At 50.2% G+C, this 24503-nt stretch overlaps 1 protein-coding gene across 3 annotated transcripts; it reads right to left on the bottom strand.

Annotated features, from left to right (window-relative positions):
* Positions 1-5718: 5718 nt before the first annotated feature.
* Positions 5719-24043, bottom strand: CUNH13orf46 (chromosome unknown C13orf46 homolog). 3 transcript variants are annotated; one of them, XR_008221385.1, is made up of 8 exons: positions 20285-24043; positions 18156-18195; positions 16873-17032; positions 16730-16777; positions 15758-15808; positions 14465-14532; positions 9935-12695; positions 5719-9332 (listed from the first exon to the last, which is right to left on the bottom strand). XR_008221385.1 is itself a non-coding variant. In XM_052751721.1 (8 exons), exons 1-8 carry the CDS (start codon positions 20460-20462, stop codon positions 10056-10058), a joined length of 702 nt encoding a protein of 233 aa, XP_052607681.1. In that variant the 5' UTR covers positions 20463-24043; the 3' UTR covers positions 5719-10055. The 3 variants fall into 3 exon arrangements, 2 of the variants coding, with proteins under 2 accessions (XP_052607681.1, XP_052607680.1); XM_052751721.1 differs by having other exon boundaries at positions 5719-10121; positions 12617-12695; positions 20273-24043; XM_052751720.1 differs by having other exon boundaries at positions 5719-12695.
* Positions 24044-24503: the final 460 nt, after the last annotated feature.

Raw genomic sequence — 24503 nt, forward strand, 5'->3', positions numbered from 1 at the left:
CCCACCCAACAAAGACAAGACCAGATATCAGCACCTAGAAGTATAATCCTCCCAAGCCCAGGAGTCTAGATGCCACAAAACAAACAAACAAACAAACAAACAAACCACAACCAGTAACAGCCAGAACAGTATGTCTCCACTAGAGCCCATCAACCTGACCACAACAGGTCCTCGGTATTCCCTCATAGCTGAAGCATGAGAAAAAGGCCTTCAAACAGCCATTATAAATATGACAGACAGCACAAACAGTGGAGGGGATGACCAAAACTGTTCAGAACCTGAAAGAGGGAAACTAAATCAATAAAGAATACTCACACTGAGGGAAATCTGGAAATGCAAAATTTAGGAGTTCAAACAGGAACTACAGAGACAAGGTTCACCAACAGAATACAAGAGACGGAAGAGAGCCTCAGGTATTGAAGACACATTAGAAGAAGTGGATACCTAGGTCGAAGAAAATGTTAAATCTAAAAAACTCCTGACACAAAACATCCAGGAAATCTGGGACACTCTGAAAATACCAAACCTAAGAATAAAAGGAACAGAGGAAAGAGAAAGAAACCTACATCAAAGGCCTAGAAAATAGTTTCAACAAAATCATATAAGGAAATTTCCCTAACCTAAAGGAGGAGATGCCTGTCAAGGTAGAAAAGCATACAGAACACCAAATAGATTGGACTAGAAAATCAAAACACCAAACATACAGAAGAAAGAAAGAATATTAAAATCTGCAAGGAAAAATGACCAAGTAACATACAAAGGCAGACCTATCAGAATTATACCTGACTTCTCAATGGAGACCCTAAAAGCAAGAAGGGCCTGGACAGATGTACTTCAGACTCTAGGAGACCACAGATGCCAGCACAGACTATTATACCCAGAAAAATGTTCAATAACCACAGATGGAGAAAACAAGATATTCCATGAGAAAGTCAAATTTAAACACTATCTATACACAAATCCAGCCCTACAGAAGGTGCTAGAAGGAAAATTCCAACCTAAAGGGGTTAACCAAACTCAAGAAAACACAGGGAATAAATAATTCCAGACCAGCAAAGTCAAAAGGAAGGAAATATACACACACCACCACCAACACCACCACCACCAACAACAACCACCACCACCACCAACAACAAACAAAATAGTAAGCAACAATCATTTGGTCATTAACATCTCTTATGAGCAATGGTCTCAATTCCCCAATAAAAAGACACAGACTAACAGAATGTATGGGAAAACAGGATCTATCTTTCTGCTGCATCCAAAAAACACACCTGAATATCAAGGAGAGACATTACCTCAGGGAAAAGGGTTGGAAAAAGATATTCCAAGCAAATGGACCCAAGAAACAAGCTGGTATAGTCATTTTAATATCCAACAAAATAGACTTCAAATCAAAACTAATCAGAAGACATAGGGAAGTGTGGTGATATATTGTATAGCTTAATAAAATTTGCCTGAAGGTCAGAGGACAGAACAAGCCACTAGATCAAACATAGAGGCCAGGCAGTGGTGACACACACCTTTAATCCTAGCACTCGGAAGGCAGAGATCTGTCTGGATCGCTGTGAGTTCAAAGCCACCCTGGACTTCATGAGATTGACTCAGTCTAGGAGAGAAACAGAGCAAGGCAGGTGGCACTTTTAATCCAAGTGTTTGGGAAGCACACACACCATTAATCCCAGCACTAGGAAGGAAGTGATAGCTGGGTGGAGAAAGGTATAGAAGGCATGAGGAGACAGGAACTGAAGTTTTTTCAGGCTGAGGAGTTCTAGAGATAAGACATGGTGGTGGCTTGTTCCTTTTCTCTCTGATCTTTCAGCATTTACCCCAATATCTGGTTCCAGGTTTTTATTATAAGACCTTTTAAGATTCGAATTACAGGGAAGGGCATTATGTACTCAAAGGGAAAAAAATCCATCAAGAGGACACTTCAGTTCTTATCATCTATGCCCCAAACACAAGAAACACTACTACAGCTTAGATCATGTATTGACCCTCACACACTGATGGTGGGAGACTTCAATACTCCACTCTCACCAATATACAAGTCATTCAGACAACAACTAAACAGAGAAATGTTTTTTACTCTTATTATTCTTTGGGGGCCCTGCCACCCAGCTTCCAAATAAATCACGCACATGGAGGCTCATTATTACTTATAAATGCCTGGCCTTGGCTTGGCTTATTGCTAGCCAGCTCTCCTTAAATTATCCTGTCTACCTTTTGCCTCTGGGCTTTTCCCTTTTCTTACTGCTGTATGTCTTACTTTCATTCTTACTCCATGGTCGGCTGTGTGGCTGGCCCCTAGTGTTCTCCCCTCCTTGTTCTCTTGCTCCTTCTTTCCCTCCCAGATTTCTCCTATTTATTCTCCCTGCCTGCCAGCCCCTCCCATCCTTTCTCCTGCCTTGCTATTGGCCATTCAGCTCTTTATTAGACCATCAGGTGTTTCAGAAAGGCAAAGTAACACAGCTTCAGAGTTAAATGCAATATAAAAGAATGCAGCACATCTTTGCATCATTAAAAAATGTTCCACAGCATAAACAAATGTAACACACCTTAAAATAATATTCTACAACAGAGATATACTGGAGCTAACAGATGTTATAAACCAAACAGATCTAATAATTATCTTAAAAAATTTCACCCCAACAAAGATTATACCCTCTTCTAGCACCTCATGGAACCTTTTCCAAAACTGACCACATACTCACACACAAAGCAAGTCTCAATAGATAAAAGAAAATTAAAATAAGACCCTGCATCCTATCAGACCACCACGGATTAAAGTTGGATAGTAACAACAGAAACAGAAAGTTTACAAACTCATGGAAAATGAACAACTCTCTACTGAATGAAAAACGGTTCAAGACAAAGAAATTAAAGATTTACTAGAATTGAGTGGAAATGAACACACAATGTACCCAAACTTTGGGGGCACAATGAAGGAGGTTCTGAGGCAAGTTCATCATTCAAAAGATCAAGAGAGAAGAACCAGGGCACAGTCACAAACAAACAAAACTCCAGAAGTGTAAAAAGTCAATGTCCAATTATCAGGGGTTCACTCACCATCTTCTGGACTCCTCCAAGGGGCTTGGGTCACTTCTCTGGCTCCGCCCTCTGCAGCACACACAGCTTGTCTCATAGGCTCCAGCTGGCTCCACTCTATGGATTCTGTTCTTGGTGGTCATTCCATGGTACTGGCCTCTCCAAAATGCTGGTGTCCTCTGCTGCAACTGGCCTGCACTTTCACCAATAGCCCCCACCCCCGCCTCGGTTTTTCGAGACAGGTTTCTCTGTAGTTTTGGTGCCTGTCCTGGAACTCGCTCTGTAGACCAGGCTGGCCTCGAATTCACAGAGATCCGCCTGCCTCTGCCTTCTGAGTGCTGGAATTAAAGGCGTGCACCAGCACCACCCAGCCCAATAGCCTCTCCTAGGTCTCTCTGTGATCCTTCAATCCTGGGGCTTCAACTGCTATGGAGGCTGCACCTTCTCCAATGGCCTATCCTTTCACAGAGCCAAGCCTCAGCTGCTTTTCATGACCCCCTCAGGCCTTCAAAACCAGCACCACCTGGGAGACTCTTACACTATCAAGTTTGGCTGCCAGCACAAGGTACAACCTTGGCTGCCTCTGAAGAAACACTTCACAGATTTTACCTCAATGACGCTGGTCTCTCTTTTTTTTTGTTTTTTGTTTTTTGAGACAGGGTTTCTCTGTGTAGCTTTGCGCCTTTCCTGGAACTCACTCTGTAGCCCAGGCTGGCCTCGAACTCACAGAGATCTACCTGGCTCTGCCTCCCGAGTGCCAGGATTAAAGATGTGTGCCACCACCGCCTGGCCATTGGTCTCTTCTTTATCACCAATAATTACTCAGCTCCAGCTGACCAGCATCAATTGTCCCGGTAAAGCATGGGTTTTACTTCAGTGGTTCCGGTCTCTTGTTAATCACAGCTGATTCTTCAGTCCCAGCTGACCAGAACCCCAGATTCTTAACTCAAAAGTCCCGGTAGAGTTTCTCCTTCCTCTGAAACTATAGTCTTCACTGCTCTCAACATTATCTTTTCAGCTCCTACAGAACAGCCACTGAGCTCTCAACGCTCTATGGCGTTTCGAGTCAAAAGTTCCAAAGGATTCCATAATCCTCCCCAAAACATGGCCAGGTCTGTCACAGCAATACCCCACTTCCCTGCTACCAATTTGTCTTAGGGTTATTATTGCTATGATGAAACACCACGACCAAAAACAAGTTGGGAAGGAAAGGGTTAATTTGGCTTACGCTTCCACATTGTAGTCCACCACTACAGGAAGTCAAGCAGGGCAGGAACCTGGAGGCAGGAGCTGATGCAGAGGCCATGGAGGAGTGCTGCTTACCGGCTTGCTCCTCATGGCTTGCTCCTCATGGCTTAGCTCCTCATGGCTTGCTCCTCATGGCTTAGCTCCTCATGGCTTAGCTCCTCATGGCTTGCTCCTCATGGCTTGCTTCTCATGGCTTGCTCAGGCTGCTCTCTTATAGAACCCAGGACCACCAGCTTAGGGATAGTCCCACCCACAATGGACTGGGCCCCCCCCCCCACCATCAATCACTAATTAAGAAAATGCCTTACAAGCCGATCTTATGGTGGCATTTTCTCAATTGAGGTTCCCTCCTTTCCAGGGACTCTCGTTTGTGTCAAGTTGATACAAAACTAGGCAGCACACCGTGAGGCTCCATTTTCAGTCCAAATGCAGAGTTGGGGTGTCCTGTACCTTGTTTGGCATTTAAAAGCACATGTCCCATACCTCCATGAGGCATAGTCTGATATTTATTCCTAAGTAAAGATGCCACCCTATAAACTCAAATTGGCATTGTAGGTGTACAGAGTGTGTTAAAATCAATTCAACGTCTTTACCTAGACCTATAGAGGATACCTTAGTCAGCAATGGGGCAGTGAGATGGTCACCTCCTTGTCACCTGAGCATCCTGGAGGAGGACTGAGAGGCCAAGAGCGCCTGGCAGACTCAGGAGCTTCATCTCGGCTTGGTGTGCGCACAGGTGATACGGAGTACTCAAATTGCCTGTCTATTCAATCATCAGGAGCCAGTTCTATACTTTGTCTCAATAGCGTCTGGTCCCACACCTGGTCAGACAGCGGAACTCTGCCCAGAAGCTTGTCTCCATGCAGTGCCTCCAACAGTCAGACCTCCACAGGGTTTGGCATCAAACTCCTGCAGGGACTCTGTGTATCTGTGGCTCGAGGCCCCTGCCGGGGTCCAATGATCCTTTCACAGGGGTCACATACCAGATATCTACATTACGATTCATAACACTGGCAAAATTACAGTTAAGTCGTCAGGAAATAATTTTATGGTTGAGGGTCACCACGAGGAACTGTATTAAAGGGTCGCAGCATTAGGAAGGTTGAGAACCACTGGGGGTGCTGCCTCTCAGTGAGGTCTCTTTGAACTGCTTGAATTCTTTAACCCTTTGGAGACTTCCTGTGATCTACACATATACATTATAGATGGTCACTGTGTGATGTGGAAATGTGTAATTTGAGAATATTTGGAATAAGGGCTCAGCCATTAGGAACACACACAGAGGATCCTTGCAGAGGAGCTGAGTTCGTGGCCGGCAGTCATGTCGGATGAGTCTCAAGAGCTGGTAACTCCCAGGGTTGGGGGGTAGAGGGGTGGGAGAGCGGGGTGCAGGGGTGGGGCAGGGGGGCTGGGGACCCAACACCAACCTTGAGGGCATCGGCATTCACATGCACAAACCCATACACAGACATATACTTTGCATATAAAACTAGGTTGGAATAGACTCACTTGTTTTGCCAATGGTTAGCTATTAAAGGAAAACTGGATTACTTGCCAAACTGTAACCAACAAAACAAGTAGTTTGTGACTTGTTACTCAATGAAATCTGACAGTGTGGACACAAACATGTCTATCAGTGTGTTCGAATCCCAGACCAGACGCTTCTCAGCTATGCCCATCTGTGGCGCTCTCTCCAGCCTCATAGTTGACCCTGGGATTCCCACTGCTACAGGGAGAGACCGACACCCAAGGGCCTGTCAGTGATTTGTATGCACACTCCTCAGGTGTCCAGATTCCAGAGATGGTCAGCACCATTTTTACTTTCCAAGGAAGCTTATGAGTTTTCAGACTTCTCAGGACCCCTGAAAGTTCCCTGTACCCCACACATCCTTAACCTATTTTCCCCTGCCACTCAAGAGTCAGGGACAACCTAGCTTTAGGCTTGTAGAAGTCTTCCCCCATTTCCTAGAACACTTAGAAGGAACCCCTGCCACGATGCGTCTCCTCAGAGTCCCCGCCGTGCTGCCTATCCACGGTAATTGGAGCCTGAACGTTCCTTAGAGCCCCTCTTGCCCATGTCCATGGTGTTAATTCTAGTAAACCTCTTGCCCAACAGAACATTCTATGCCAGTGTCCCCCTCGAATCCCCAAACTGAGACCGTTCACTGTGTTCCTGATGTAGCACACTCATGACAGGTGGTGAGTCTGTAGGAACCCCTTTCCGCCCTGGAGGACAGCGCCACCTAGAGTCTCAGCTGCCGGGCTCCACGCATGCTCGGTGCATGCTCTTCAGCCAGCAGGAGACAGTGGCCCAGGGAAGGACCTTAGTACCTCCTGAGCCTCGAGGCCGTGCATGGAGTGACATCCCTGACATCGTCCTGCTCCTTGTGTCCAGCATGTCAATGGATGTTGGGCCTATGACATTAATGGTATACTTGGCTGGAGACACTGAACCAAGGTGTTCCCCAGTCTGGTTCTGAAGTCATGAGGTGTCTGAGCTGCAGGCTGGGGGTGTTGCAGTTTACAAAACCAGCTATGAGAGACACCCCTACACATCTGGAATGGAAATGACTCTCTCCCAATTACTTGGGAAACCTTGAGCCATGCCAAGCAGATGCTGAGTCAGGCTGACGGGAGAGCCTCAAAGGTCATGCCCCTCAGCCCCGCAGAGCGTGAATCCTGGGGCTCTGTTCTTTCCCGGTCTACCTATCATGCCAGATTCCCCCGCTGGTTCCTGGAATCTGCGGCTGTTCCCACCTCAGGCAGGAAACTTGGCAGCGAACTCAGGAGGATGTCACTGGGTTCCTTGCCAGCCAGTCCTCAGAGGACCTGAGTGGGAGGTGGGTTAGGCAGGCTTGGAAGCTCAGGGAAGGCTGCAGGCATGTCTCCACATGTCTGGGCCTGCCCCACAACCTGGTTCTGCAGAGCAGCTGACTGGGGACTTTCCCTGTGGTGCCAATTCCTGAGGCTCCTCTCTCTCAGTGACAGATGCAGGACTGCAGGGAACTGCTCCTAAACTGCCTAGATGCCAGGGGTGGGGTGGGAAACTGGACAGTGGGAGGCCGAGTACACAGGACTGACCAAGGACAAGAAACTGTCTTGGGATGGGGGAGTTGACTTCAGCCTTGAGCACCTGGTACTCACCCAGCGGCTTATACCTTCTTATTCACTCTATACAGCCCTGGGGCTACACTGAGCCGGAACTCTTTAGCCCCAGTCTAGTTGAGGCCACAGATAAGAATCTTATGGCCATGACTGCCACTCCTAGAAAATGAAATGGTGGAGTATATGGGAACTCCTTGGGAAACAGAGGTCTTGGATCAGAAGCGGGTACTATTTGGGTGGGATAGGGCTTTTTGGGAGACAAGGGTCCTTGAATGTGGCAAACAGGCTCTTGGAGAATGAAGTCTTCCTCATCATGGGCACTGAGAGTAGGGTTAGGTCCTTCCACAGGGCTGGATGTGTGATGAGCGGGACCAGAGCTGAAGTGAGAGGTCACCAGCTTGGGAGAAGGGGTGGAGCAAGCTTATGGGATAGCCCATGAGGATGTGGGCTCCACCTCAGTGCTGCTCAGTCTCTGGGCTCTGCCTCAGCTTCCTGCCTGCTCCCTGTACCTCAGTTCCCCCCTCTGTAAAGCAAGGGTCATCCCTTAAGATGCCTTAAGCTGTGTCAGAACCAAACAAGATGGCTGAAACCAGGGGTTCCTCCACCGAGACAGCCTCCAGCCTCCCTCCCCCTTGAAGAGCGTTTGTCCACCCCTGGGAGGGTCTGGAAACCACAGGTCACTTTTTTCAGCTGTGTTCACACTGCATGAGCTCTGAAAATGTGCCCCCAAAGCTAAGCTTACACAGGGAAGATGCCAAGAATATCGGCAGAATTCAGACCACACTGGGGCTCACTTGCAGGCTCTCCACTCAGAACCTGCCAATCTCTAACCCCCTAACAAACTCTCCAGGTGTCCTGACCCCAGGAGAATGACAGGTGCCAGCCTTACTGCCCCAAGGAAGCTCATAGGTTGTTAGACTCCAGGACACCACATGGACCACACCTCCTTACATCCTTAAAGTTGCACTCTCCACTGCCCCAGCCTCTCGCTAGGGAAGAAGAGAGGGCCTGACTACAGGGAACCTCGCCATTCCCCTGATACCTGTCAGAGGGGACCCACCCCCCCTCTGCCTCATGGGCTTGGGTGCTTATCAGAGCCTCTGGCATGCCTACCTGACCAACTCCTCCCAGAACACCGGCCTATGCTGTTGTCTCTGTCTGTACACGCACCAGTAACTCTTCTTTCTAACCAACTTCTTCCCGCATGCAAGGACCATGCGCATCAGTGGCCCGAGGACTCTTTCGAACCTTTCAAATCGAAGCCCCAACTCCACAGATCACCCTAGAATCATCACTTCTTGTCCTCTCCATCCCAGCTTGGGTTCTGTGGTCTGCACATATGCCGGGCTGCTGTCAATTATGAGTCTGATAGGGTCTTCTTGCTCTGGGACGGAGGCGGCGGTGGACCCTCCCACCCTGCCCCCATGCCTCCTAGTGACCGTGACAACACCAGAAGCCCATTAGGGGATCAAGCTTCTGCTACCCTCTGTCTTCCATGAACTCACCATGTCCACCATGTCCTTGATGAGTCCAGGCACTCAGGGCTTCAGAGGTACATGTTTGAGGAATTGTTTTGCTTTTTTTTTTTGTGTGTGTGTGGGGGGAGTCACATGGGAACGTGATTGGGGGAGTTCACATCCCCAAGCATCCTTAGAGAACCAGGCTTCCAGGTAGAGCTACTAAGGAAGGCTGTGGCCCAAGGCTTGGGGGAGCAAGGGTATGTATGGGTGTAGGGAGGGGACAGTTCAGAGGTGACTTTGGCCTTTCTCCTCTCCAGCTGCGGCCTGGGGGTTGCCTACGTATGACATCGTAACTCCAGCGAGGCGGTCACACGGTGTTGTTTTCCTTTAGTGAGCGATTAGCTGGAGCTTACACCCTGTGACGCCGGTGGGGTGGCATGCCCCTGCGTCCTGCATAGTTGGTGCCTAGGACTGAAAGCAAGCGAAGAGGACTGGAGAACCCGGGTCGCCAGGGGGCGCCATCAGGCAGGCTAAAGTCCTAGTCCTCGTGTTTGCACTAAAGCCTGGGGAAGACAGAGCAGGAACTGCTGGGAGGTTGGCGGGCTGCAGAAGCCCGCTCTGCAGAGGTGATGGGAGAGACTGATAATCACAAGCCCACACAGCTAACAGGGCACCCTTCCCCCAACACCCTCGACCTACCACCCACCTCCATACGAATCCTGCCCTCATGTCTTCAGTAGCTTGACTAATATTTACCCAAAGACTAATTTTTATGAAACCCTTTGTGGCTAAAATAAGAAGGATCAAGAGTTATTGTCTATCCAGCTACAGGAAGGGCCCATGGGGGCCTTGGTCCATGGGCATCCCTTGTCTCAGGTACTGACTGGCACCTTAAAACAGTTCAGTGACCATGCTCATTATACACTGAAAACTCAGTGTTTTATAAACTCAGGGGCAATGGGACCCCAACTTGTAACATTCTACCCCTGACCTGAGACGAGGTCCATGCGCCCTCCCTCTGCAGTGACCCCTCTACCAGAAGGTCAGGAGTTCACTGCCATTTTCGACCTTACCTGTGATTGGCCTTGGATTGGAGGAGGGTCCCTGCTGTGGGTCTCCGTTGGCTGCTGTCACTCTGGCCCTGCCCATGGAAGGGGGGATCACGAAGCTGTTCCAGGCCTGGGCTGTCTTCCCTTAGTCCCCAGAGAGATCTACTAGTGGCTGAGTCAGATAGGTCCTGTCCTGAGACCACTGGTGGTTCTAACAAAGCCAAGCCTGCGTCAGTACCTGGTTGGGAAGATGCAGCCGGAGGGGGATGGGATTCTCGGGGTCTGAGTCACAAGGGCTCCTGGTGAGCACCAGGCGATGGGAGTTGGGACCCCAGAAGCCAGGCTGTCAATCCTCCCTGAATCCCAGCCTCACTTGGATCCGAGGAGCCAGTGGCTGTGCTGGATGGAAACAGTAGGTGTTCTTCAACGGCCTCTGGCCACCAGAAGCAGCGGCAAGAAAGACCCCGCGCTCACGCGGATGAGTGGTTCCGCATCTTTACCAGCCGTGGACATGTGGGCAGAGTGCAGAAACCTCTTGTTCCTCAAGTTCCAGGCCTTTCTCACCCTCCCAGTGAAACTGGCTGCTGCCAGCTGCTGCCCAAGTATAGCTGAGCTCCCGCCCTGAGGCTGAGCCTTCAGCACAGGGTGACCACCCTCTTCTCCCCCTGCCAGGACCTCTCTTCTCTGATGGGGCAAATGATGCTAAGAAGCCACAGGGCTCAGAATCCACAGATAGATGGATGCATAGGCAGGAAAGTGAGAGCCAGGTCTCAGGCGCGCAGGAATGCTCAGAACCAAGGTTCAAAATATGCCTTGAGCCCTTCGTAATATGATTTCCAAATATGATATCCACCCTTGGACCTGGCAGATGCCGTGACCCTCGACAAAGACACACAGAAGGAACAACATCATCGAGACTTAAGCTAAGGTTGTATCCAGAGGCCTGGCCTTGGCCAACACGAAACTGCCATCCAGACATGGTGACAAAGGACGGACAGGTAGACAGACTCACACTGATGCCTGCTCTGTGGCAAGAGAGCAGGAGCCATGGCCAAGGCCTCTTCTTCCACCCTGGCAAAGGTGCCAGCAGCTGTCTGTTCTGAAGTGTGTCTCTAGAGTACCTTTCTGGTGGCAGCTGGTGGATGGGACAGGTTCAAAACTACATAGTGGGCCCAAGGGGTTGCCTCGCTTTACTGTGTAGACCCACTCAGAGGACCATCTGGGCCCGTTTGTGTCCCATGAGTAATAATATGGGAAAGGCTTGCCCTTGCAGTCAGGGGTCTGGGTAGAAACTGATGGGTGGGCCTTCCTCCCCTCTCTACCTGGACAAGGGCCTCCCTGCAAAGTAAATTCCTCAAGACTCTCACCCTGAGAGGTCACAGTTTCAGTTATCTATGTAAGGAAATGTGTGTTCGAGGTATGTAAATGTGCAAACGTACTATGTACTATGTAAGGGAATGCATATGAGGTATGTAAATGTGAATGTGTGCACTGTGCATTATACATGTGACTGTACAAGGGTGGGCATGTGTGTGTGGTATGTGTATGAGGAGCTGAGGCGCATAGCCCCGCACACTCACATGTGTATGGGTGTGTACATGTGTGTCCTATGTACATATGAACATACCTATGTGAATGTCAAGCATGTCTATCTCTCATTCAACTGGCTAAGCAAGGTAGGAAGTGTGCATGCATTATCAGCCTTCTGCTCTCGCCTGGCTGTCCTGGTTCCCCTTCTGGACCCTGTGAATCAGCTCTGAGCATTCTCCCCAAGGAGCTCAGGCTCCCTGTCTTTAGGTCAAGATGCCTAGATATTCCTGAGGTCCTGGCATCCTGGCATCTATCACTTGGGACCACGACTGTGGTGACCTCCAAGAAAGAAGCTGGCTCTAGCATCAGGCTGGGAAGACAGCCGGCTGGACTGGGAAGGTGATAGCCCCTGACCCAACTTGCCTGGGCTTGGGGTTTGTTCCAGAAGGCCTCCTCAGGCATTAAACAATATCTCTGCAGCCCTGTTATCCTTGCACATTTAACTTGTATGTCTGGTGATAACAAAGCTGGGGATATTGAGTTCCTACACCTAGTGGGTGGCAGTGCATGGCCATGATCAGACCTAAAGATAGGAGTTCCCATGATGTGGATTATATGGTAATACTGGGGCTCTTGTTCCCCAATTTTTACCAGGGCCTGTGCCCAGCAACAAGCACAGAGGTGACTCAGGCTGCTGGGCATCCCTGACCTTACCCTGCAGGGACCTTGGCACCCACAATGCCTTCCCCTGAGCACCATGTTACATCATGGATTTGGGCCCATAGCTACTTCTAGATGTTTCCAAGATCTTCAGGGTAGGACTATCAGCATCACCCACCATTACTGACAGGTGCCTATGGAGGACTTAGCCACCGTCCTGCCTGTGTCCACATCCCACGGAGGAAGAACATGATCTACAAACATCACATCATCATGTCTCTGGAGGCCAGGGTACACACCTGGGTGGTCCATGCCCCTGAGTATTCTTGGGCTACAGCGGATTAGGGGTCTCTACATTACAGCATCACTGTCCTTTCTCCCAGCCATGGCTGGCCTTGCGAGATGGAAATGGAACCCCCAGGGATCTGGCCAGAGGGGCTCTGGAGTGGGCATACCACCCCCGTGCCCCTAGCCATTCAGAGTCCCACCCTTCCCTGCCCTCCAGGTTTTGAATACCTTCTCCAAAGCACTGGTAGCTTCCTTCACCTTCTTCTTTGTGGAATATGGGATGCAGCATACCCAGCTGGTCCTTGTCCTGGACGCCAAGAACATGGGAATAGGAATGCCCTCCCTGCCCTGTAACACACCAGCCCCATGGACGGCAGCCCCCACTCCACACTCTCAAACCTCACTGCTCTCACTCCACAAAGACCCAGGGAAGCAAGGCTTTCCCCCAAGCCAGCTCAACTCTCTTCCAAACCAGATTCCAAAGCTAGTTGCTTATTTTTGTCCTTCAGGTACCCAAGTCTCTTATTTTCTGGCTAGAGGGACTCTTTAAATACAAGAGACCAACTGAACCTAGTCATAACCTCCAGGCAGCAAAGCCTGGAGGTGGAGAAAGGTAACCTCCATTTATTTTCCGCCCATAGGAGGCAGTGGTTCCCACTATCCTGTGAAGGCAATCACCCAACTCATGATCAAAGCTGCCCAAGCAGGCAGCAATGGGGCTGTGGGTGCATGGTTGGCCTACCTCACTGAGGGGTCCTGGGCATAAAATTGGAAATCAACAAGGCGAGAGGCACAGATGGGTGTCCTGGCACCTGTCTTAATCAGGTTACATGTAGGACCCTCATCCCTACCAGGTAACTGCCAGCTCTCAGGGCTACTCTGGCACCTACTCTACCTAGGGTAGTGAGTATTAGGGATTAGAACCCAGATGCAGACAACAGATTTAACTATCTCTCAAGATAAAGTGTAAAGCCAATCAGCCTTTTGCCTCTGGTTAAATTCATCCAAGAACCAGAGAGAAAAGGAATCACTTGGAGAAGACTTGCATCTATCAGGTCTGGACCAGGGAGTGTGAAAAGAGTGTCCTGATATCTTGGTAAAGCTTGATATGGTCACCTGTCATGGCCTGGTAATGTGGAGGTCAGTCAGGGAAACTTCGCAGTGTAAATGAACAAAATCACTGAATTCCTTCCCCCAAGACAGAAGCTTGAAGCAAAGATGGCAATCACCATAACAATAATTCCCAACTGCCCACCGAGCAGAGGGCTAAGGGGTACCCACCACCCTGCACAAACCCAGCTTATGTCTGAGTATGACGTCAAGGATCATGCAGCCTAGCAGTGTCCTGGGTCTATAAGGTAGGGTTAGGGGTGATTCTTAAACTCCTTTTCTCTGCTGTTCCACAGTGTCTGTTCCTTGAAGACCACATGCCAGTTTTACAAATCCAAAAGAGAAATTTTATCTTGAAAACCTGAATAAATAAGCCAAAATACTAACAAAGACACTAATTCTGAGGGGGTGGGGATTTGAGTAACTGCTATTGTTCTTTGTATTTCTCTGTATTGTCAGAAATGAAGTAAAATAGATCCGTGAGCCAGAGGCAAGTATCTGCCTGGATCCCAACATCCTTTGTGGCTGATGCCTCTGAACTTCAGGAAGTCTCAAAATTTTGCTGGTCCCCTCAGAGGCATGAGTCCTAGTACCAGTATGCAAAACCCTGTAGGCCTAAGCCCAGCTCCGAGAGGCTCTCTCCCTGATGGCATCCATGTGTGCAGGGTCTTCCCAATGGGGGACGCTGACACCTTCTGCTTCTTGCCACTTTGCTGGCTGAGGAGACGTGGTTTGGTGGTGGAGTGAGATGTGGCTCCTGGTAAATTTGTTCCCAGGCTCTGAGAGTGTTTACCATATTGTTGCTTGTTCCTTGGCCCGTCTGGTCCCCATAATCACTTGGCTTATGCATGGCTCAGGGGATGGAGGAAAGGCAGGAAGGCACAGTGCCGCCACCGTAGGAGTTTGTGGTGGGAATGTCACTCTGATAAGCACCCCCATCCAAGTTATCCCCTGAGCAATACTCACTCATCCTCTGACAAGTCCCCTGTGTCCATTGGAAGCCTCTTCTCTTCTCTCACGGCACAGGTCACCACCTGTGGGAGGGGGTACAACAACCTATGGTACCCACCCAAGGTCAGATAGGGACAGAGAAAGGCAGTTTACTGTGGCCCTGAATGTCCTCCTTCCAGACAGTACTCTGTCGAGTGGGAATGCCCAACAAGGGACTCTGGGTCCTCGTGAGAGCCTCCATGGCTCCCCGTGTGAGCCTCTATGGCTCCTGGGCTACAGATGGAGAGAACTGGCCTCTCGGTCTACTTCTGCTATTGGCTGACCTTTCTGGAGTCTTTAGAACTCGGGGCCCCATGAGCAGCCTCATAGAGACTTAGTGACCAGTCTTTTTACCATATATAGTGTGATTCGGAAGCTGAAGGTGTAACAGGTGTAATCTGGAAAGGAACCAACCCTCAGGTGCTCCTTAAACTCGTCAACTGAGAACTTCAGGAATCATCCAGAAAGACATCTGCTCATTACAGCAGAGGATTGGAGGAAGACCCCAAATAATTCTGTTGATGAGCCACTGAGAAAGTCTCATCATTTTATGGATAATGATATTGGTGATGTAATGATAATGTTGACGGTGATGACAATGATGGTGACTATGTGGTGGTGATATTGATGATGATGGCAGTGATATTGGTGATGGTGGCGGTGGTGGTGGTGGTGATACGACAATGATGGTGATGGTGACAATGATATCAAGGGTGGAAATATGATGGAGATAGTGGTAACAATGACAGCAACGGTTGCTACGGCAGTGATAATGTTGACGGTAATGATGGCGGTGAGACCAGTGGTGAGGATGGTGGTGGTACTGTTGGAGACGGTGATGACAGCAGTGATGAGATAATGGTGATACCTAATTCCCAGGCCACTGCTGTGAGAGCTTCAGGAAACAACCTGGAGATGTGGGTATATGGTTCCACGGTGGGCAACTCAAGCACAAGAGGTCATGAGTGTTTTGAGCTGTTACTGAGAAAGCCATCGGTCTCCCATTCTCTCAGCCTCCTTCTGAGGCTCCCTCAGCAGCTCTGGGCGCCCAAGGACCCAGGTTTGTGCTAAAGCAGAGAGAGAGGAGACACAGGTGTTTTCCTTCTACACCCACAGTCGGTCCTCAGCACTAGCACCATGGAGAGTCCCGGGAACTTCTGGCCTTGGGTCTCTGCCTCACCCTTCATGCATCTGTTATACCCGCCCCCCACAGTGTGGGTGCTCTCCCAGGGGGCAGTTTAGACCTCTGGTCTGGAGGGTTTGCTGTACCTCCTCTTCAATATGGTCTCCCAGGTCGATCTCCACAAACACAGATGGTTTCTATGGATGGAAGCAGTAATTTGTGAGTGAGCTTGGAAGGACCTGCAAGGCTCTGACTTGTAGACATCTAGGTCTGGGTGGTTCCACCAGATTCTGGTGATGACAGAGAGCCCCTTTGAAGCACAGAGAGCAGTGTCCAGAAGGCTAGCTCTGGGCATGAGAGGAGTGTGGCCTTCTGACCCATTCCTACTCAGGGGAAACCAGCTCTTCACATTCCACGAGTTTCTTCCTCCTCACCTCAAGTGGTAGGGCCTTCAGGTGACAAGGCACTGTGAAGACCTGGGGATCCCTCCCCAGCCCTGACCTACTGGGAGCATGTGGCTCACATCCATACATTTGCCTAGAGCCAAGCTTCACTGAAATGAGATCTACTCTATAAAGCGGGATGATCCGGCAGCTCAGAGTATGCCACCTCGGTCTCTGACTCTTTGGCTGGCCCAGAATCTTGCCAAGGACTTCTGCTGTGAAGTGCGGTGAAATATGTGTCCCTCTGTGACTGTTCCCTAGAACATGGTCTGGGAAGGAAGATAAAGCTACCTTCCTTCATGAAGGGCACCGTGGAATTCCTAATTCAGTCTGAGGCTTGCACCGATGCCCCTCAGTGACCAAGGTCAGGTGTGCCTGGCTCTGGGGTGTGTGTGTATTATTCTGGGTCAAGTTCAATTGGAAGGGGAAATCATCTCAAGATCCACACCTTAACTGACTTCCTTGTTTGGCAAGCTAGGGCACGATGCTGCAGGGTCAGGAAAAGAGGTCCAGAGCTTGGTCCCTGAACCCCTTTCTAGCCTGGATGGACAGCACAGCACCTGCTCAGACGGCTTTAAGGGCTACAAGTCTACAGTGTGCGCGTAGCCCACTGGGAGTTGCGCACAGACAGACTTGCACATCTTAACTCCTGTGACTAAAGGGAGAAATGCTTGCCTGTTTTTCTAGAAGGTTATTCAGCTTCATGGGCTCTGGCTCTTGTCCCTATAAGTCAAAGAAGATACCAGTAGGTCAGTACAGGGGACACCACGCAGGCGGCCGGGGTGCGCAGGGGGGTGCAGAGCTGCCCGAGGCCTGACCTCGGCCACTGAGGTACTTCTTCCTCTGCGGGCATCATCTTGTTCTGTGATGCTGGCTTCCGGGCCGTTCTTCTCTGGCTCCGTTTTCCCACACTTTGGGTCCAGTTTTCTGGGCTCATCCTGGTTCTTTTTCCTTCTGTCTTCCTCTAGGCTCACCTGACTGGGGATAAGTGGGTCGGGGAGGCGTCGAAAAAGCGGTTTGGAATAAGTGTCACGACAGGAATCAGTTGCTGACTTTCTGGCTCCTCCCCTAACGCTGGGAGTGGGGTAAAGCCTGTGGACCCTTTGGGGGCAAAAAGGCTCTCCTCTGTCACCTAATAACTCATCTTGTCTGGAGACACCAGCCCGACCCCCTCCAGGTAGAGACCTTAGGGCTGTGGGGATCAGTGGACTGATCTGTGTCTGCCACTCATGTCTGCGTTCGTGGCTCCCCTACTCCATGTTCTTTGCTGAGTGTGACTACGGGGAACACAGGCACATCCTCACCGTTGCCAGAGGTAAGACTCAGATAGATAGCTGCTGGCTTCTGACGTGTTTTGGGTTGCATCACCCCAAGGCCTTCCGAGCTCCAGCCTGTCCTTTTCCCGAGGCTAGACAACAGCTACAGCCTTATGTGACATGTGGGTACCTAGTTCTACCATCCAATGGCACCTTCAGTGGCATCCTAGGCACCAGCATCCCTCCCACCTCAATGCTTTCTGGTCTAGCTCCTTCTACTGGTGTGGGCTCATGGGAAATCATGTGTAAACAGACAGCCTGGCCTGTGCCTGGCCCATGGTGAACAGACGTTGGGATCTGAGAAGGGTCTTTGGGTTCAATGACCTTTAAGCCCCATGGAAGGCAGTGCAGAGGGATGGCTCTGTGTTAGGTGGGCCAGACAGCCTGCTGTATCTGAGCAATAGTGAGGAGGCTGGTTATGTACCCTCCCTGCTCAGCAAGGACACCTCAAGGGGCCCAGGTGACATGAGACAAGGTGGAGCTTCCTTTCTGGGAGAGGCACATGGAGATATTTGTTGAGATACTTTCACCAAGCCCGCATGATGCCAGACAAGGACCAGCCAGAAGGGCTACCCAGGAAGTGAGCAGGACTGCCTGCAGTTCGGGGACACACTATGGTGGGTTCTGTTTTCATGATGAATCCTTCAGATAAAGAGGATCCTCAACCATCCCAAGCAACCCCCACTAAAAGGACTCTTCCCAAGTCCTGACCCTGAGGGAGGGCTCCATCCCTGCTCCCCACGACCTCAGTCCTCACATTTCAGAAGAACGTGTCTTCCACTTACCAGATGATGTCATCAGTGTCATTTCTTGGATCCTCAGAGTCTGAGCAGCAAGGGCGGTCGGTCAGTAAACGAGCATTCCAAGGTAGGATGGCTCCTGCACCTAGACCTCCCCACAGTTTGCCACCTCACAGGTTCACTGTCCTGCCTGGCACTCCTCTCAGGGCAGGTTCAAGGCCAGCCCGAGGGGGAACAGCCATGGCTCAAAAGAGTTCCTTTCCTCATCTACTTCTTTGGCCATGCTCCAAACACACGTCCATCTTTCCCCTTAGTCCAGCACCTTCCATGCCTAGGCTAGAGTTTTCAGCCTGCTTCATGCACAGTTGCAAAAGCCCACCCCCTTGCTCTATTATTCTCCCTCTGTGACCCAGGCTGGGCATGCAGGGCCTCCTGGAACACACTCAGGGGTCCCCAGATCTTCCTCATCCCAGCATGGATTACTGGAATGGTAGGACAGGAGACAAGGAAAAGGGACCCTCACAAGATGGCCACTTGTTAGAGATGGGGTGGCTTGTTTAGGAACATCCTGGCCACTGATGCCTCCTAGCTCTGAGGGCCACCACTGAGGTGATCTGAATTATCCTCTATCCCGTGGGGCAAGAGGTACCTTGAATGTGCTCAAGGCTGAGGAGACCCTAACAAGTGGACATGAGACATGAATTCCACAGCTTCAGGGAAGTAACTGCAGGGAATCGTGCAAGTGATCCTGGGAGGCACTAGTTGGCCTGTGAGCTTTCCCTTGACATGCCATACTCCTTCTGCATGTAACTTCCTCCCCTCCCCTTCCAGGCATCTGGCAGCCCAGCACAGCATCTCACGGGAAGAGTCATGTGCAGATGACTTCACTGAGGCCTCATTCTGGATTCTCCCCCAGGGTTGCCATGGAGGCCAGACCTCAGCATGGATGGCTGGTATTATCTGATCCCCATGGTGGCTTTGGGATTCAGAGGGCAATCCAAAATGTTAAAGAAGAGTTGTGGGAAAAGCCAAGCCCAGAGACTGGACTGGAGGCTGCCCTGCTCTGGACGGTTCCCTAACAACGGGCTAGCCCTTTCCTTGGGGTCAGCTCCCAGACTGGTTGATGCCCATGCAGGAGACAGTTCCTCCCCAGTCGGTCCTCTCTTTCCATCCCCTCCAGCCACCCCCCCCCCCCCCGTGCTATCCTTCATAGAGACGCTAGGTGCTTTCAAGCTGCCTCCTTCCCAGAAGGGAGCCTGTCCCCTCCTGTGCTCAGCACGCCTGGCCTTGGCCTGTGCCGTGTGTGCCCTTTCTCAGGAGACCTCACACTTTTCCCTCTGCTGCCCACAGTGCTGGACCCGGACTTGTGGGCATCTGTGGATGGAAGCTGCCTGCCCAACAGAGAAGCACAAGGCAGAGGCCTTTTTGCTTTGTGTGGGGGGCGTGCGTGCGTGCGTGTGTGTGTGTGTGTGTGTGTGTGTGTGTGTGTGTGTGTGTGTTACATAGCTTTGTACAACAATTTGGACCTTGGCAATTCTAGGCAGGTTTCAGTCCCATCCCAGCCAAAGGGTCAGAATGACCTGAGGAGAGTAGCTCCATGGAAGGCCTCCTGGTGGTTTAAATATTTCCAGAAGGATTTAAAAATGGTCTGGAAGGGCTGGAGAAATGCTGTTAAAAGCACTGGCTGCTCTTCTAGAGGTCCAGGGTTTGATTCCCTGCACTCACACGGGGGCTCATAACTCTAATTCCAATTCCAGGGGATCCAAAGCCCTCTCCTGATCTTCATAGCACTACATGTACGTAGTAACACAGGCATACACGCTAGCCTAACACCCATACACATAAAATAAAGATCTCTGCCAGCCCCACCTGAGTATACCTGTCTACATGCACCTGTGTTTTAGAAGATGCTAACTATAAGGAGAATCTTCTAGCCCTGATCCTTCCTGTGAAAGGTACTTGGCAAAGAACAGTCAAGAGAAAGGTAGGATTTCCATAGCCTGGTGCAGTTCTTGAGGTAGAAGCCAGCTACTTCTTACGGGAATGTGCCTTGCATGATGCACAAACTGTCCATGTTCAGATGTCCACAAACTCTACTTTCTTGAGGTTGGGTCGGGTCTGGCCTGCCCTCCCAGCCCACCAGGAGAGAGCCACCCCCCCACCTAGCTCCTTACGTAGTAGTTTCCTGATGCAGACTGGTGGATCCCCCTTCTGGTGCAAGCCACCCACACTCCTGCTCCTCTGGAGTTCAGGCCCCTCACTGGCCACCTTGAGGTATCCAGGGGTTATTCCTGAAGGCAGGGCTCCAGGACCAGGCCTGTGCCTCCTGTGAATGGGGGGATCCTTTTCCATCCTGACCCAGAGGGGAGGAGGGAGCCACCAGCGCAACCTCAGACCAAAGGCATCTCTGCCAGCCTCTCTCCCTTTCTCTCCTCCAGCAAAGCGGTCCAGAGCACGCTCAGTCTCCGTTGCTAAGGTACTGCTGTGACATCACAAGGCAGGGCTGATTGTTTGTGGAGGGCCATCCCGGAGGTCTCTGCAGGCTCGAGGTTTTTTTCAGCGGTTTCATGTCTGCTGCTTTCCTGTACTTCTGGATTCTTCAACAGCCCGGGGCCTTCCCAAAGACAATGCCTCACAAATGTGTGTTCCGGACGCCTGAGCTTTCTCCCATTTGAGAATCTTCCTTTTTCTTCAGAGATGAGGATGGCAGGAGGCAAAGTCAGGACAATGAACGAAGGGCCCTGGGTCAGTGTGATCGGATTTACATCCAGGCCAATGGGTCAGAACTCACCCAGAGAGGAAGGCTTGGCGGAAGACATTTTGGTGATTTAAATGACCCCGACGTAAGAATCCGTCTACATAGAACCACAGCCTGGATGGGTTCAACTGGAAAAATGTCTCCCAGTTGAAGGCTGGAGGATGAGATCCAGGAGGGGCAGGGCTGGTTCCCCTGCAGCCCCTTGCAGGGTCTACAGATGTCATCTTCAAGGGGCGGTCCCCAGTCTGTGTCTGAAGGCACGCTGGGTTGGGGCTCCCCCTAGTGTCAACATAACGCATAACTATCCCCTCAAAGTGGATAAAAGTTTATTCTGGAGCTAAATACAAGCCATCACTGCCCTGGAGCACATTCAAATGACCCCAAACTCCATGCCCCAACACGGTGACAGTTGAAAAAGTTTCTTTTAAATTTACTAATTATTGCCGGGCGGCGGTGGCGCACGCCTTTAATCCCAGCGCTTGGGAGGCAGAGCCAGGCGGATCTCTGTGAGTTCGAGGCCAGCCTGGTCTGCAGAGGGAGACCCAGGGCAGGCACCAAAACTACACAGAGAAACCTTGTCCCGAGGGAAAAAAAATTACTAATTATAGGCGTGTGTGTGTGTGTGTGTGTGTGTTGTATGTGCACATGAGTGCAGGTGTTGCTATGGTCCAGAAAAGGGTATTAGGTCTCCTGGAGTTGGAGTCACAGGCAGTTGTGAGCTACTCAACCTGAGTTCTGGGAACTGAACTCGAGATGTTCTCTTTGTGCTGTCTTCAGCCTCTGGAAGTTCTTATCTTAGCAGGACAAGGAAAGCCATAAACAAAGGTACTTTTCAAATACATTGGCGGAAATATTAAATAGATGGCCACAAAAAAAAGCAGGGGCTCTTCAGCTCTAGGCCTCAGCTGCTATCTGGTGGCAACCGTCACCTTTTGGTTCGGGAAATCAGAGTTTCGTGGTTGTTGTACCTGTTAGTCACAGGCTGTTATGTCAGACACAGAGGGAGGCAAGGAACGGCCCTGAAGTTGGCTAGAGATAGCCCGAGATAAACTGTAATTAGGCTCTGGACCTGCAACATTGCAACTTCTCCACAGTCACTGAGGTTCTCATCAGTTAACCGGCTTCACTGTAAGCTGTCAATCTTTCTAGGAGCTTTGATTCACGTTAGTGACCTTATTTCATAACTTTCCAAGGCCCCCTTCTCAAACACAGTCATGTCTGAGGTTTCTGGTGTTAGATCATCAACTTCAGATGCTGGGGGCACAGCTCGACCTAACACAGCCTAACAGAAGTTCCCTGGCTCCCCGCTCGAGTCCACAGCCACCGATAGCCACGATGCTGGCAGGAAGGGCACCCTGCCTCTCTAGGGCTTTAGATCGGGCCTGAGAATCAAACTGACTCAAGGTATATTCAGCAGGAAGACAGGTATATGAATTTATTTCTCTGGCACGGGCCCTGTGCTGGCTAGTTTCTGTCAACTTGACACACAAACACATCAGCATCAAACCATACATTTTCCTTTGTTGTTTGTCCCCAAGATGCCATGTTAATATTACCATGACAGAAAATGTAGTTTAGCTTTTCAAAGTCCCGGAGTCTTTCAACAATTCCAATAACTTAAAAGTTTAGGTTTCTCTTTAAAAACCCAACATCTCTTTAAAAATCTGAAGTCACTCAACTGTGGGCTCATGGAAAGTTAATACCTTACATTTTCTTATTCCACAAGGGAAGAACCAGGGAAGTTACAATTAAAGCTAAGCAAAACCAAAATTAAATAGCTTAGTGTCTGGTGTCTAGGACTCACATATGACCTTCTGGGCTCCAAAGGGTCGAGAATCCCTCTCTTCCACACAGTATGCCACCCAGCAGCTTTCTTCCATGGGTCCTGCCCTGGATCCTGCTTGAGTTTCTACCCTGCCTTCCCAATGATTGGTTCTGCCCTGCCTTCCCAATGACTGGCTGTGACCAGGATGTATAAGCCCAAATCCCTTTCCTCTCCAAGTTACTCTTGGTTGTGGTGTTTACCACAATCATAGGAACCAAACTAAAACAAAGCTTCATAAATAATGAAGCCGAAAGTAGCAAAATAAATGTTTTCCTGCTAGCTGAATGGAGAAGAATGGGTCAGTGAGGTCCCTCACTCTACCCTCAGGGGGACAAAGCTTCTTGCTTCAGGGCAGATGTTCACTGAGGTTTCTATCTGCAGCCACTGGCTTTGCAAGTGACCTCAAAATCACTCCTTCGGAGCTTACAGCTCCCGACAGCCAGGTCACCCTGTGCAGGCAGGTGTCTCCACACACACACACACATCCCCCTCACATCCAGCATCTCACATCCAGGAGGCTGCAGGTCACCTGGTCCAGTGACCATCCTGGAGACCTAGCACCCACGGGGTTGGTGGCCACCCTATCCCACTCCAGATGCTCTGATGGTTGGTGCTCAAGATGGAAGCCTAGAGGTAGTTCATGGAGACTGCTTTCTCCAGTGACTAACAGACCTTATGGGAGAAAGGCACACAGACATGACTGAGTTCTCCATCAGGGAGAGCTATGGAGGGGCTTAGAGCCTTGTGTACTCTGGTGTTTCATTTTCTGTATCTCCTCCCCCACTCCTCAGGTACTAGTCTATTCCCAGCTTCCTAGTTATCCCTCGGTTGACTCTTTTTTAAAAAATTTATTTATTTATTTTTAATTTTTTCCTAGAGCTGAGGACCGAACTCAGGGCCTTGCACTTGCTAGGCAAGCGCTCTACCACTGAGCTAAATCCCCAACTCCCCTCGTTTGACTCTTCACTGACGTGATCAAGTGTGAACCCTGCTCCCACCCCAATGAGCTGAATCCTAACTAACTAGGCATGCTAGACTGTGAGCTGGGCCTTAAATAGGCATACCCCTGCTGTGGGATGTTCTGTATGTCAAATGTGTTGCTGATTAGTCAATAATTAAAACACTGATTGGCCATTGGCTAGGCAGGAAGTATAGGCGGGACAAGGAGGAGAATAGAGCTGGGAAGTGGAAGGCTGAGTCGGGGAGACTCTGCCAGCCGCCATCAGGATAAGGAAGATGTAAAGTACCGGTAAGCCACAAGCCACGTGGCAAGGTATAGATTAATAGAAATGGATTAATTTAAGCTGTAAGAACAGTTAACAAGAAGCCTGCCACGGCCATACAGTTTGTAACCAATACAAGTCTCTGTGTTTACTTGGTCGGGTCTGAATGGCTGTGGGACTGGCGGGTGTCAGAGATTTGTCCTGACTGTGGGCCAGGCAGAAAAACTCTAGCAACAAATGGCGCCCAACGTGGGGCAAGAGTTTCCACCTAAAAACTGAGAAAAAAGATTCTAAAACGGAGCTAAAAACAGTTCCTAATTGTTTCTCTCAAATGAGCGGCAGCTGCCGGTTTGAGCTACTGGTGGGTTCCTAGCGTGGTGCTCGACCTGCCTATGGCGGGAATGAGGCCTTTGCAAGTGGCACTTTGAGCTGCATGGTGGATTTAGCCTTTGCTGGTGCAGAGCAAAAGGGGAGGTTTCTGGGCTACACGCTGCTTGGCTAAAAGCATAGACCCCCGATAGCTCCCAGAGCTGGCGGTAAACCATGGCCATGTTGGGAAGCTGAGGTGGGTGGATCCAGCAGCCACA

The sequence above is a fragment of the Peromyscus californicus genome, unplaced genomic scaffold (genome assembly GCF_007827085.1).
Source record: "Peromyscus californicus insignis strain IS unplaced genomic scaffold, ASM782708v3 Scaffold_23__1_contigs__length_62951481, whole genome shotgun sequence".
Classification (NCBI taxonomy): domain Eukaryota; kingdom Metazoa; phylum Chordata; class Mammalia; order Rodentia; family Cricetidae; genus Peromyscus; species Peromyscus californicus.

Bases quoted from the DNA above. Each gene is read 5' to 3' on its own strand.
- CUNH13orf46 (XM_052751721.1), bottom strand. From the start codon at position 20,462: ATGGAAAAGGATCCCCCCATTCACAGGAGGCACAGGCCTGGTCCTGGA. The intron at 18,196-20,272 runs GTGGGGGGGTGG...CTTGCTGCTCAG, and splicing joins ACTACTACGTAAGGAGCTAG to ACTCTGAGGATCCAAGAAAT. The intron at 17,033-18,155 runs GTAAGTGGAAGA...ACTTATCCCCAG, and splicing joins GACACTGATGACATCATCTG to TCAGGTGAGCCTAGAGGAAG.